The sequence below is a fragment of the Scyliorhinus canicula genome, chromosome 12 (assembly GCF_902713615.1).
Source record: "Scyliorhinus canicula chromosome 12, sScyCan1.1, whole genome shotgun sequence".
Lineage (NCBI taxonomy): Eukaryota > Metazoa > Chordata > Chondrichthyes > Carcharhiniformes > Scyliorhinidae > Scyliorhinus > Scyliorhinus canicula.
This window is the reverse complement of record NC_052157.1, coordinates 392,733-404,136: the sequence shown is the minus strand read 5'-3', so window position 1 is coordinate 404,136 and position 11,404 is coordinate 392,733. Positions and strand designations below refer to the sequence as shown.

General features: G+C 49.9%; 1 protein-coding gene across 1 annotated transcript in view; it reads left to right on the top strand.

Moving 5' to 3' along the window:
• The first annotated feature begins 1,000 nt into the window (after nt 1-1,000).
• LOC119974802 (aminopeptidase N-like) overlaps nt 1,001-11,404 on the top strand; it is a 129,911-nt gene continuing 119,507 nt past the window's right edge. Inside the window, exon 1 of the mRNA XM_038814066.1 lies at nt 1,001-1,156. Coding sequence (XP_038669994.1) covers nt 1,001-1,156 — 156 coding nt within the window. The remainder of the gene's footprint in view (nt 1,157-11,404) is intronic.

Genomic DNA, 11,404 nt, shown 5'->3' with positions numbered 1-11,404 from the left:
CCTGGAGGCTTCCGATCCCCTGAGAAATCCCCATGTGTGCCGTTCCATCTGGTCCCAATAACTGAACAGCAATTCCCCGAGGTCTCCAAGGTGAAGGAGATTAATCCCAATTCCTCTGGTGCCTCGGGAAACTGCACATTAAAATGAGACTAGACTGCACCGCTGAGGTCCCAGGTTCGATCCCGGCTCTGGGTCGCTGTCCGTGTGGAGTTTGCACATTCTCCCCGTGTCTGCGTGGGTCTCACCCCCACAACCCAAAGATGTGCAGGGTAGGTGGATTGGCCACGCTAAATTGTCCCTTAATTGGCTACTCTAAATTTATTTTTTAAAAATGAGACTAGCTGTCTCGCTCTAATATGCAGATTTGCTAGAAAGTGATCGCGCCCATGATAGGATTCACATCACAACGTGTCGCCAGATCTGGTTAGGTCTCGTGAGGTGATGCGAGCCATTATTGATGGGCCGAGTGGCCTAATTCTGCTCCTATGTCTTCTGGAGCCGGGTAGATCCCGAGAGCGAGGACCCAGCTGCTATCAGTCACGGTGCACCGTGCCAAACTGCTTTTCAGGCCCAGTTGGCTGTTCAATCGCGCCCAAATATCTGTATGTGTGGATTCCTGCATGTTTCCTGCAGGGGCTGGTTTAGCACAGTGGGCTAAACAGCTGGCTTGTAATGTAGAACAAGGCCAGCAGCGCGGGTTCAATTCCCGTACCAGCCTCCCCGAACAGGCACCGGAATGTGGCGACTAGGGGCTTTTCACAGTAACTTCATTACAGTGTTAATGTAAGCTTACTTGTGACAATAAGCAATTATTATTGTGTTTACGTGCATTGTGTTTAGTTGTCAGTGTGTAAGGGTGTTCATGTGTTACTTTGTGCATGTCAGGCTGTCATTGTATTTGCTTCCTGTTTTGTGCAGTGACTGTTAGCTTTTCCTCACGCTTCCGTCCTTAAATCACCGGGACCATCAGATCAGTTCATCCACACTCTAGGACCAGGCAATGAAACATCAAACCTGCCGTCTGAAATTACTTCATCTTCATGCTCCATTTCTGGTTCTCCTGTTCCAATATCCACATGGATTCTGCAAAAAGTGGAAGTGGCCTGTGTATTTAGGCAAAGCTTTGCTGAGGAAGAGGAACTCGCTGCTATGTGAGGTGAGTCAATGAACCCTTCCAGATGGATGCTGGGCAGATAAAGGACACAATGTGAGTTTCTGTGTGTGTACGAGTGCAGATCCTGATTGTCGGTGGCAGACTGGCCTTTGGACAAGGTGTGACTGGCTTCTCTCAACTTGTCTGCAAGTGAAATATTTGCAGCATTGAATCGCGCTAAGTAAACATTTATAAATTCTGCTTTCAGGGACCCCTGGATGTTTCAAAATGCTTCACAGCCAATGAGATCCTTTCCGAAGGAAGAAGTCTTGCAACACCAGGTTAAAGTCCAACATGTTTGTTTCAAACACGAGCTTTCATAAGACCATAAGAACTAGGAGCAGGAGTAGGCCATCTGGCCCCTCGAGCCTGCTCCACCATTCAATGAGATCATGGCTGATCTTTTGTGGACTCAGCTCCACTTTCCGGCCCAAACACCATAACCCTTAATCCCTTTATTCTTCAAAAAACTATCTATCTTTATCTTAAAAACATTTAATGAAGGAGCCTCAACTGCTTCACTGGGCAAGGAATTCCATAGATTCACAACCCTTTGGGTGAAGAAGTTCCTCCTAAACTCAGTCCTAAATCTACTTCCTCTTATTTTGAGGCTATGCCCCCTAGTTCTGCTGTCACCCGCCAGTGGAAACAACCTGCCCGCATCTATCCTATCTATTCCCTTCATAATTTTAAATGTTTCTATAAGATCCCCCCTCATCCTTCTAAATTCCAACGAGTACAGTCCCAGTCTACTCAACCTCTCCTCATAATCCAACCCCTTCAGATCTGGGATTAACCTAGTGAATCTCCTCTGCACACCCTCCAATGCCAGTACGTCCTTTCTCAAGTAAGGAGACCAAAACTGAACACAATACTCCAGGTGTGGCCTCACTAACATCTTATACAGTTGCAGCATAACCTCCCTAGTCTTAAACTTCATCCCTTTAGCAATGAAGGACAAAATTCCATTTGCCTTCTTAATCACCTGTTGCACTTGTAAACCAACTTTCTGTGACTCATGCACTAGCACACACAGGTCTCTCTGAACAGCGGCATGCGTTAATATTTTATTGTTTAAATTATAATCCCGTTTGCTGTTATTCCTACCAAAATGGATAACCTCACATTTGTCAACGTTGTATTCCATCTGCCAGACCCTAGCCCATTCACTTAACCTATCCAAATCCCTCTGCAGAATTCCAGTATCCTCTGCACTTTTCGCTTTACCACTCATCTTAGTGTCATCTGCAAACTTGGACACATTGCCCTTGGTCCCCAACTCCAAATCATCAATGTAAATTGTGAACAATTGTGGGCCCAACACGGATCCCTGAGGGACACCACTAGCTACTGATTGCCAACCAGAGAAGCACCCATTTATCCCAACTCTTTGCTTTCTATTAATTAACCAATCCTCTATCCATGCTACTACTTTACCCTTAATGCCACGCATCTTTATCTAATGCAGCAACCTTTTGTGTGGTACCTTGTCAAAGGCTTTCTGGAAATCCAGATATACCACATCCATTGGCTCCCCATTATCTACTGCACTGGTTATGTCCTCAAAAAATTCCATTAAATTAGTTAGGCATGACCTGCCCTTTATGAACCCATGCTGCGTCTGCCCAATGGGACAATTTCTATCCAGATGCCTCGCTATTTCTTCCTGGATGATAGATTCCAGCATCTTCCCTACTACCGAAGTTAAGCTAACTGGCCTATAATTACCCGCTCTCTGCCTACCTCCTTTTTTAAACAGTGGTGTTACGTTTGCTAATTTCCAATCCACCGGGACCACCCAAGAGTCGAGTGAATTTTGGTAAATTATCACTAGTGCATTTGCAATTTCCCTAGCCATCTCTTTTAGCACTCTGCGATGCATTCCATCAGGGCCAGGAGACTTGTCTACCTTTAGCCCCATTAGCTTGCCCATCACTACCTCCTTAGTGATAACAATTATCTGAAGGTCCTCACCTGTCATAGCCTCATTTCTATCAGTCACTGGTATGTTATTTGTGTCTTCCACTGTGAAGACCGACCCAAAAAACCTGTTCAGTTCCTCAGCCATTTCCTCATCTCCCATTATTAAAACTCCCTTCTCATCCTCTAAAGGACCAATATTTACCTTATCCACTCTTTTTTGTTTTATATATTTGTAAAAACTTTTGCTGTCTGTTTTTATATTCTGAGCAAGTTTACTCTCATACTCTATCTTACTATTCTTTATAGCTTTTTTAAGTAACTTTCTGTTGCACCCTAAAGATTTCCCAGTCCTCTAGTCTCTCACTAATCTTTGCCACTTTGTATGCTTTTTCCTTCAATTTGATACTCTCCCTTATTTCCTTAGATATCCACGGTCGATTTTCCCTCTTTCTACCATCCTTCCTTTTTGTTGGTATAAACCTTTGCTGAGCACTGTGAAAAATTGCTTGGAAGGTTCTCCACTGTTCTTCAACTGTTCTACCATAAAGTCTTTGCTCCCAGTCTACCTTAGCTAGTTATTCTCTTTGTGCTTTGTTTAAGCACAAAACACTAGTATTTGATTTTACCTTCTCACCCTCCATCTGTATTTTAAATTCCACCATATTGTGATCGCTCCTTCCGAGAGGATCCCTAACTATGAGATCATGAATCAATCCTGCCTCATTACACAGGACCAGATCTAGGACTGCTTGTTCCCTCGTAGGTTCCATTACATACTGTTCTAGGAAACTATCGTGGATACATTCTATAAACTCCTCCTCAAGGCTGCCTTGACCGACCTGGTTAAACCAATCAACATGTAGATTAAAATCCCCCATGATAACTGCTGTACCATTTGAAATGAAATGAAATGAAAATCGCTTATTGTCACGAGTAGTCTTCAATGAAGTTACTGTGAAAAGCCCCTAGTCGCCACATTCCGGCACCTGTCCGGGGAGGCTGGTACGGGAATCGAACCGTGCTGCTGGCCTGCTTGGTCTGCTTTAAAAGCCAGCGATTTAGCCTGGTGAGCTAAACCAGCCCCTTTCTACATGCATCAGTTATTTATTTGTTTATTGCCTGCCCCACCATATCGTTACTATTTGGTGGCCTATAGACTACTCCTATCAGTGACTTTTTCACCTTACTATTCCTGATTTCCACCCAAATGGATTCAACCTTATCCTCCATAGCACCGATGTCATCCCTTACTATTGCCCGATGTCATCCTTAAATAACAGAGCAACACCACCTCCCTTACCATCCACTCTGTCCTTCCGAATAGTTTGATACCCTCGGATATTTAACTCCCAGTCATGACCATCCTTTAACCATGTTTCAGTAATGGCCACTAAATCATAGTCATTCACGATGATTTGTGCCATCAACTCATTTACTTTATTCTGAATACTACGAGCATTCAGGTAAAGTACACTTATGTTGTTTTTTTTACCTCTGTTTTGAATCTTAACACCTCGATCAGTAACCTCTCCTAAGTTATATGTCTTCTTAACTTTTCTCCTAATTTTCCTTGTCGATGAACCCATATCTTCATGTAACAACCTGCCGCGTCGCTTACCATTAATGTTTTTACTTCCAGTTTTATTCCTTTTGTTATTACTGGGCCTATTCACTGAGCTTCCCATAGTCACTGTACCTTGTACTGTCGCCCTTTTTGATTTTTGACTATGTCTTCTCTGCCTTGCACTTTCCCCCTTACTTCCTTTTGCTTCTGTCCGTGTTTTACTACCTTCCAACTTCCTGCATCGGTTCCCACCCCCCTGCCCCATTAGTTTAAACCCTCCCCAACAGCTCTAGAAAACACCCCCCCCTAGGACATCGGTTCCAATCTTGCCCAGGTGCAGACCATCCGGTTTGTACTGGTCCCACCTCCCCCAGAACCGGTCCCAATGCCCCTGAGTCACCTGAGGAAGGAGCAGCGCTCCGAAAGTTAGTGTTTCAAACAAACATGTTGGACTTTAACCTGGTGTTGTAAGACTTCTTACTGTGCTCGCCCCAGTCCAACGCCGGCATCTCCACATCATCCTTTCCGAAGTGCAGGTTTCTGCTGTGATGGGGTGTGACTTTGAGGCGAATCTGTGAGGAATGATAATAATTTTTAATAATCTTTATTGTCAGAAGTCGGCTTACATTAACACAGCAATGAAGTTACTGTGAAAAGCCCCTAGTCGCCACATTCCGGCGCCTGTTCGGGTACACTGAGGGAGAATTCAGAATGTCGAATTCACCTAACAGCACATCTTTCGGGACTTGTGAGAGGGAACCGGAGCACCCGGAGGAAACCCACGCAGACACGGGGAGAACATGCAGACTCCACAGAAACAGCGCCCAGCGGGGAATTGAACCTGGGACCCTGGCACTGTGAAGCCACAGTGCTAACCACTGTGCTACCATGCCCCCCATATTCCTTGTTCTAGTTGGTAAAAGTTCATGAATTGATAAGGCCCTGCAATGCACCTTGTAGATGGTGCACACGGCTGCCTCTGTGCGTCAGTGGTGGAGGGAGTGAATGTTTGTGGATGAGGTGGAGGGTGGGGGAGGGAGTGAATGTTTGTGGATGAGGTGGAGGGTGGGGGAGGGAGTGAATGTTTGTGGATGAGGTGGAGGGTGGGGGAGGGAGTGAATGTTTGTGGATGAGGTGGAGGGTGGGGAGGGAGTGAATGTTTGTGGATGAGGTGGAGGGTGGGGGAGGGAGTGAATGTTTGTGGATGAGGTGGAGGGTGGGGGAGGGAGTGAATGTTTGTGGATGAGGTGGAGGGTGGGGGAGGGAGTGAATGTTTGTGGATGAGGTGGAGGGTGGAGGAGGGAGTGAATGTGTATGGATGAGGTGGAGGGTGGGGGAGGGAGTGAATGTTTGTGGATGAGGTGGAGGGTGGGGGGAGGGAGTGAATGTTTGTGGATGAGGTGGAGGGTGGGGGAGGGAGTGAATGTTTGTGGATGAGGTGGAGGGTGGGGGAGGGAGTGAATGTGGATGAGGTGGAGGGTGGGGGAGGGAGTGAATGTTTGTGGATGAGGTGGAGGGTGGAGGAGGGAGTGAATGTGTGTGGATGAGGTGGAGGGTGGGGGAGGGAGTGAATGTTTGTGGATGAGGTGGAGGGTGGGGGAGGGAGTGAATGTTTGTGGATGAGGTGGAGGGTGGGGGAGGGAGTGAATGTTTGTGGATGAGGTGGAGGGTGGAGGAGGGAGTGAATGTGTGTGGATGAGGTGGAGGGTGGGGGAGGGAGTGAATGTTTGTGGATAAGGTGGAGGGTGGAGGAGGGAGTGAATGTTTGTGCATGAGGTGGAGGATGGGGGAGGGAGTGAATGTTTGTGGATGATATTTGGAGGAATATCGGGAAAGTAGGACGAATCTCAAACGTGCAATAAAGAGGGTAAAAGGGATCACAAAATATCTTTGGCTAACAGGGTTAAGGAAAATCCCAAAGCATTTTATTCGTATGTAAGGAGCAGAGGGTAACTAGAGAAAGGATTGGCCCACTTAAAGACAAAAGAGGAAATTTATGCGTGGACTCAGAGGAAATGGGTGAGATTCTTAATGAGTACTTTGCATCGGTATTCACAAAGGAGAGGGACAAGATGGATGTTGAGGTTAGGGATGGATGTTTAAATACTCTCGGTCAAGTTGTCATACGGAAGGGGGAAATTTTGGATATTCTAAAAGACATTAAGGTGGACAAGTCCCAGGACTGGATGGGATCTATCCCAGGTTACTGAGGGAAACGAGGGTCGAAATAGCTGGGGCCTTAACAGATATCTTTGCAGCATCCTTGAGCACTGGGTGAAGTCCCGGAGGACTGGAGAATTGCTAATGTTGTCCCTTTGTTTAAGAAGGGTAGCAGGGATAATCCAGGGAATTATAGACCTGTGAGCTTGACGTCAGTGGTAGGCAAACTGTTGGAGAAGATACTGAGGGATAGGATCTATTCACACCTGGAAGAAAATAGACTTATCAGTGATAGGCAGCATGGTTTTGTGCAGGGAAGGTCATGTCTTACAAACCTAATAGAATTCTTTGAGGAAGTGACAAAGTTAATTGATGAGGGAAGGGCTGTAGATGTCGTATACATGGACTTTAGTAAGGCGCTTGATAAGGTTTCCCATGGCAGGTTGATGGAAAAAGTGAAGTCGTATGGGGTTCAGGGTGTACTAGCTAGATGGATAAAGAACTGGCTGGGCAACAGGAGACAGAGTAGTGGTGGAAGGGAGTGTCTCAAAATGGAGAAGGGTGACTAGTGGTGTTCCACAGGGATCCGTGCTCGGACCACTGTTGTTTGTGATATACATAAATGACCTGGAGGAAGGTATAGGTGGTCTGATTAGCAAGTTTGCAGATGATACTAAGATTGGTGGAGTTGCAGATAGTGAGGAGGACTGTCAGAGAATACAACAAAATATAGATAGATTGGAGAGTTGGGCAGAGAAATGGCAGATGGAGTTCAATCCAGGCAAATGCGAGGTGATGCATTTTGGAAGATCAAATTCAAGAGCGGACTATATGGTCAATGGAAGGGTCTTGGGGAAAATGATGCGCAGAGAGATCTGGGAGTTCAGGTCCATTGTACCCTGAAGGTGGCAACGCAGGTTGATAGAGTGGTCAAGAAGGCATACGGCATGCTTGCCTTCATCGGACGGGGTATTGAGTACAAGAGTTGACAGGTCATGTTACAGTTGTATAGGACTTTGGTTAGGCCACATTTGGAATACTGCGTGCAGTTCTGGTCGCCACATTACCAGAAGGATGTGGATGCCTTGGAGAGGGTGCAGAGGAGGTTCACCAGGATGTTGCCTGGTATGAAGAAAGGTTGAGTAGATTAGGATTGTTTTCGTTGGAAAGACGGAGGTTGAGGGGGGACCTGATTGAGGTCATACAAAATTATGAGAGGTATGGACAGGGTGGATAGCAACAAGCTTTTCCCAAGAGTGGGGGTGTCAGTTACAAGGGGTCACGATTTCAAAGTGAGAGGGGGAAAGTTTACGGGAGATGTGCGTGGAAAGTGTTTTACGCAGAGGGTGGTGGGTGCCTGGAATGCTTTGCCAGCGGAGGTGGTAGAGGCGGGCATGATAGCATCATTTAAGAAGCATCTAGACAGGTATATGAATGGGCGGGAACAGAGGGAAGTAGACCTTGGAAAATAGTAGACAGGTTTAGATAAAGGATCTGGATCGGTGCAGGCTGGGAGGGCCGAAGGGCCTGTTCCTGTGCTGTAATTTTCTTTGTTTTCTTTGTTCTTTGAGGTGGAGGGTGGAGGTGGATGGAGTGAATGTTTGTGGATGAGGTGGAGGGTGGAGGGAGTGAATGTTTGTGGATGAGGTGGAGGGTGGTGGTGGAGGGAGTGAATGTTTGTGGATGAGGTGGAGGATGGGGAGGGAGTGAATGTTTGTGGATGAGGTGGAGGGTGGAGGTGGAGGGAGTGAATGTTTGAGGATGAGGTGGAGGGTGGTGGGGGAGGGAGTGAATGTTTGTGGATGAGGTGGAGGGTGGAGGTGGAATGGGTGAATGTTTGTGGATGAGGTGGAGGGTGGTGGGGAGGGAGTGAATGTTTGTGGATGAGGTGGAGGGTGGAGGTGGATGGAGTGAATGTTTGTGGATGAGGTGGAGGGTGGTGGGGGAGGGAGTGAATGTTTGTGGATGAGGTGGAGGGTGGAGGTGTGTGGTGGTATGATTAACATAGCTGCCTGCCATTGGTGCAGAACACCGTTCATTTGCCTCTCGACCGATTGGTTGAGACCAGTCATGTGACGGCTCCCCGATTGGTCGAGAGGCCGAGTTAACCCTCCTCCAGGGCGAGGTATAAATACCCAGTTTGCCCGGCGGTCGTCCATTTACTGTAGTCGACCACAGGGCTAACATCTAGCTTATTAAAGCCTAACTTTTGTACAGCAACTCGTCTCGCGTTCAATTGATGGTTCATCAATTTAATATACTAGAAATTTGAAGATGAAGCTCCGGATCAAGCCCGAATGCCTCCGCATCAGCCGCAAACTCAGAACGCTTCAGATATCTTTAAACATTGGCTGGCATGTTTCGATGGTTACCTGGCGTCCGCAAGCAGCCCCCCCCCACCATGGCACAGAAGCTTCATATCCTCCACTCCAGCATGGGCATGGCGGCCTACGCGATAGAACATAGAACATAGAACAGTACAGCACAGAACAGGCCCTTCGGCCCTCGATGTTGTGCCAAGCAATGATCACCCTACTCAAACCCACGTATCCACCCTATACCCGTAACCCAACAACCCCCCCCTTAACCTTACTTTTTAGGACACTACGGGCAATTTAGCCTGGCCAATCCACCTAACCCGCACATCTTTGGACTGTGGGAGGAAATCGGAGCACCCGGAGGAAACCCACGCAGACACGGGGAGGACGTGCAGACTCCGCACAGACAGTGACCCAGCCGGGAATCGAACCTGGGACCCTGGAGCTGTGAAGCATTTATGCTAACCACCATGCTACCCTGCTGCCCCTGCGATGATTGCGGAGGAAAAAGATTACGATGCGGCCATGGATAAGCTGAAAGGACAGGTTCTTAAACCGGTAAACAGAGTGTTCGCCCGACATCTGCTGGCTACCAGACAACAGTTCCCCGAGTCCTTAGATGATTTTTACCAGGCTCTCGCTATCCTGGGGAGGAATTGCTCCTGCCTCCAAGTTTCAGCCACGGAGCACATGGAACTTCTAATCAGAGATGGTTACGTGGCTGGGATGCAGCCCCCCGCTATCCGCCAGCGGATGCTGGAGAAAGCCGACCTCAGCCTAACTGAGGCACGGACTCTCTCCACCTCCCTGGAGGTCGCCGACTTAAACGCCCGCGCCTATGCCCCCAGCCGCACTGCAGCGCCCTGGGCCTCCTGGCACGCTTCCCTACCGCCATCCGCCGCTTCCGACCCCCCCCCCCCCCAGGCCTGCACCGCGGGATGCCCTGACAAGTCCATGGGGCCCCGCTGCTATTTCTGTGGGTTCGCCAAACACCCCCGCCCCGCGCTGCCCAGCCCGTTCCGCCCTCTGTAAGAGCTGCGGGAAGAAGGGCCATTTTTCGACATTCTGCCAGACCAAATCGGTCGCTGCTGTGCCGCGCAGCGACCGGGGATCTCCTCCTCCGAGCCCTTCCGGGCCCTTCCAGCGCAGCACGTCAATCTCTTCCCCCCCCCCCCCGCCCCCCGCCTCCGGGCCCCTGCGCCCGGCCTGCGCGCCTCTCTGCCCCCGCTCTCAGCCGCTCCGATCGGCCCGCCGGCACCGCTAACCCCGCCCCCAGCAACCACGAGGGTCCTGCGGGCGCCGCCATCTTGGGCCCCGGACGCCACGTGCGGGTCCTGGGCGCCGCCATCTTGGGCCCCGGACGCCACGTGCGGGTCCTGAGCGCCGCCATCTTGGGGCCCCGGACGCCACGTGCGGGTCCTGGGCGCCGCCATCTTGGGCCCCGGACGCCACGTGCGGATCCTGGGCGCCGCCATCTTGGGCCCCGGACGCCACGTGCGGATCCTGGGCGCCGCCATCCTGGACTGGCACACAAGGTCCTGCCAGCACCTACTCGGCCGACGACGTCGACGACGATGGATCTTCTCCACGGCTCGCGGCCATTCAGCTCGACCAGTCACGGCCACGCACGCTCGCCAAGACGACGATGCAAATCCACCTCAACGGCCACGAGACGGGCTGCCTGCTGGACTCCGGGAGCACGGAAAGCTTCGTTCACCCTGACACGGTAAGACGCTGCGCGCTCTCTGTCCACCCTGTAAAACACAAAATCGGGTTAGCCTCAGGTTCGCACTCCGTCCGCATCACCGGCTGCTGCATCGCGGACTTCACGGTCCAAGGGAAGGTTTAAAAAAATTATAAACTCCTTGTCCTCCCTGACCTTTGCGCACCGACACTCCTAGGACTGGACTTCCAGTGCAACCTGCAGAGCTTGACCTTCCAATTCGGCGGCCCTATACCCCCCCTCACTGTCTGCAGCCTCGCGTCCCTCAAAGTGGACCCCCCCTCCCTGTTTGCTAACCTCACCCCCGATTGCAAACCCGTCGCCACACGGAGCAGACGGTACAGTGCCCAGGACCGGACCTTCATCAGGTCCGAGGTCCAGAGGTTGCTGACGGAAGGGGTCATCGAGGCCAGCAACAGTCCCTGGCGAGCCCAAGTGCTGGTGATCCGGACTGGGGAGAAAAACCGGATGGTCATCGACTATAGCCAGACCATCAACCGGTTTACGCAACTGGACGCGTATCCTCCCCCGTATCTCTACCATGGTAAACGATATCGCGAAAT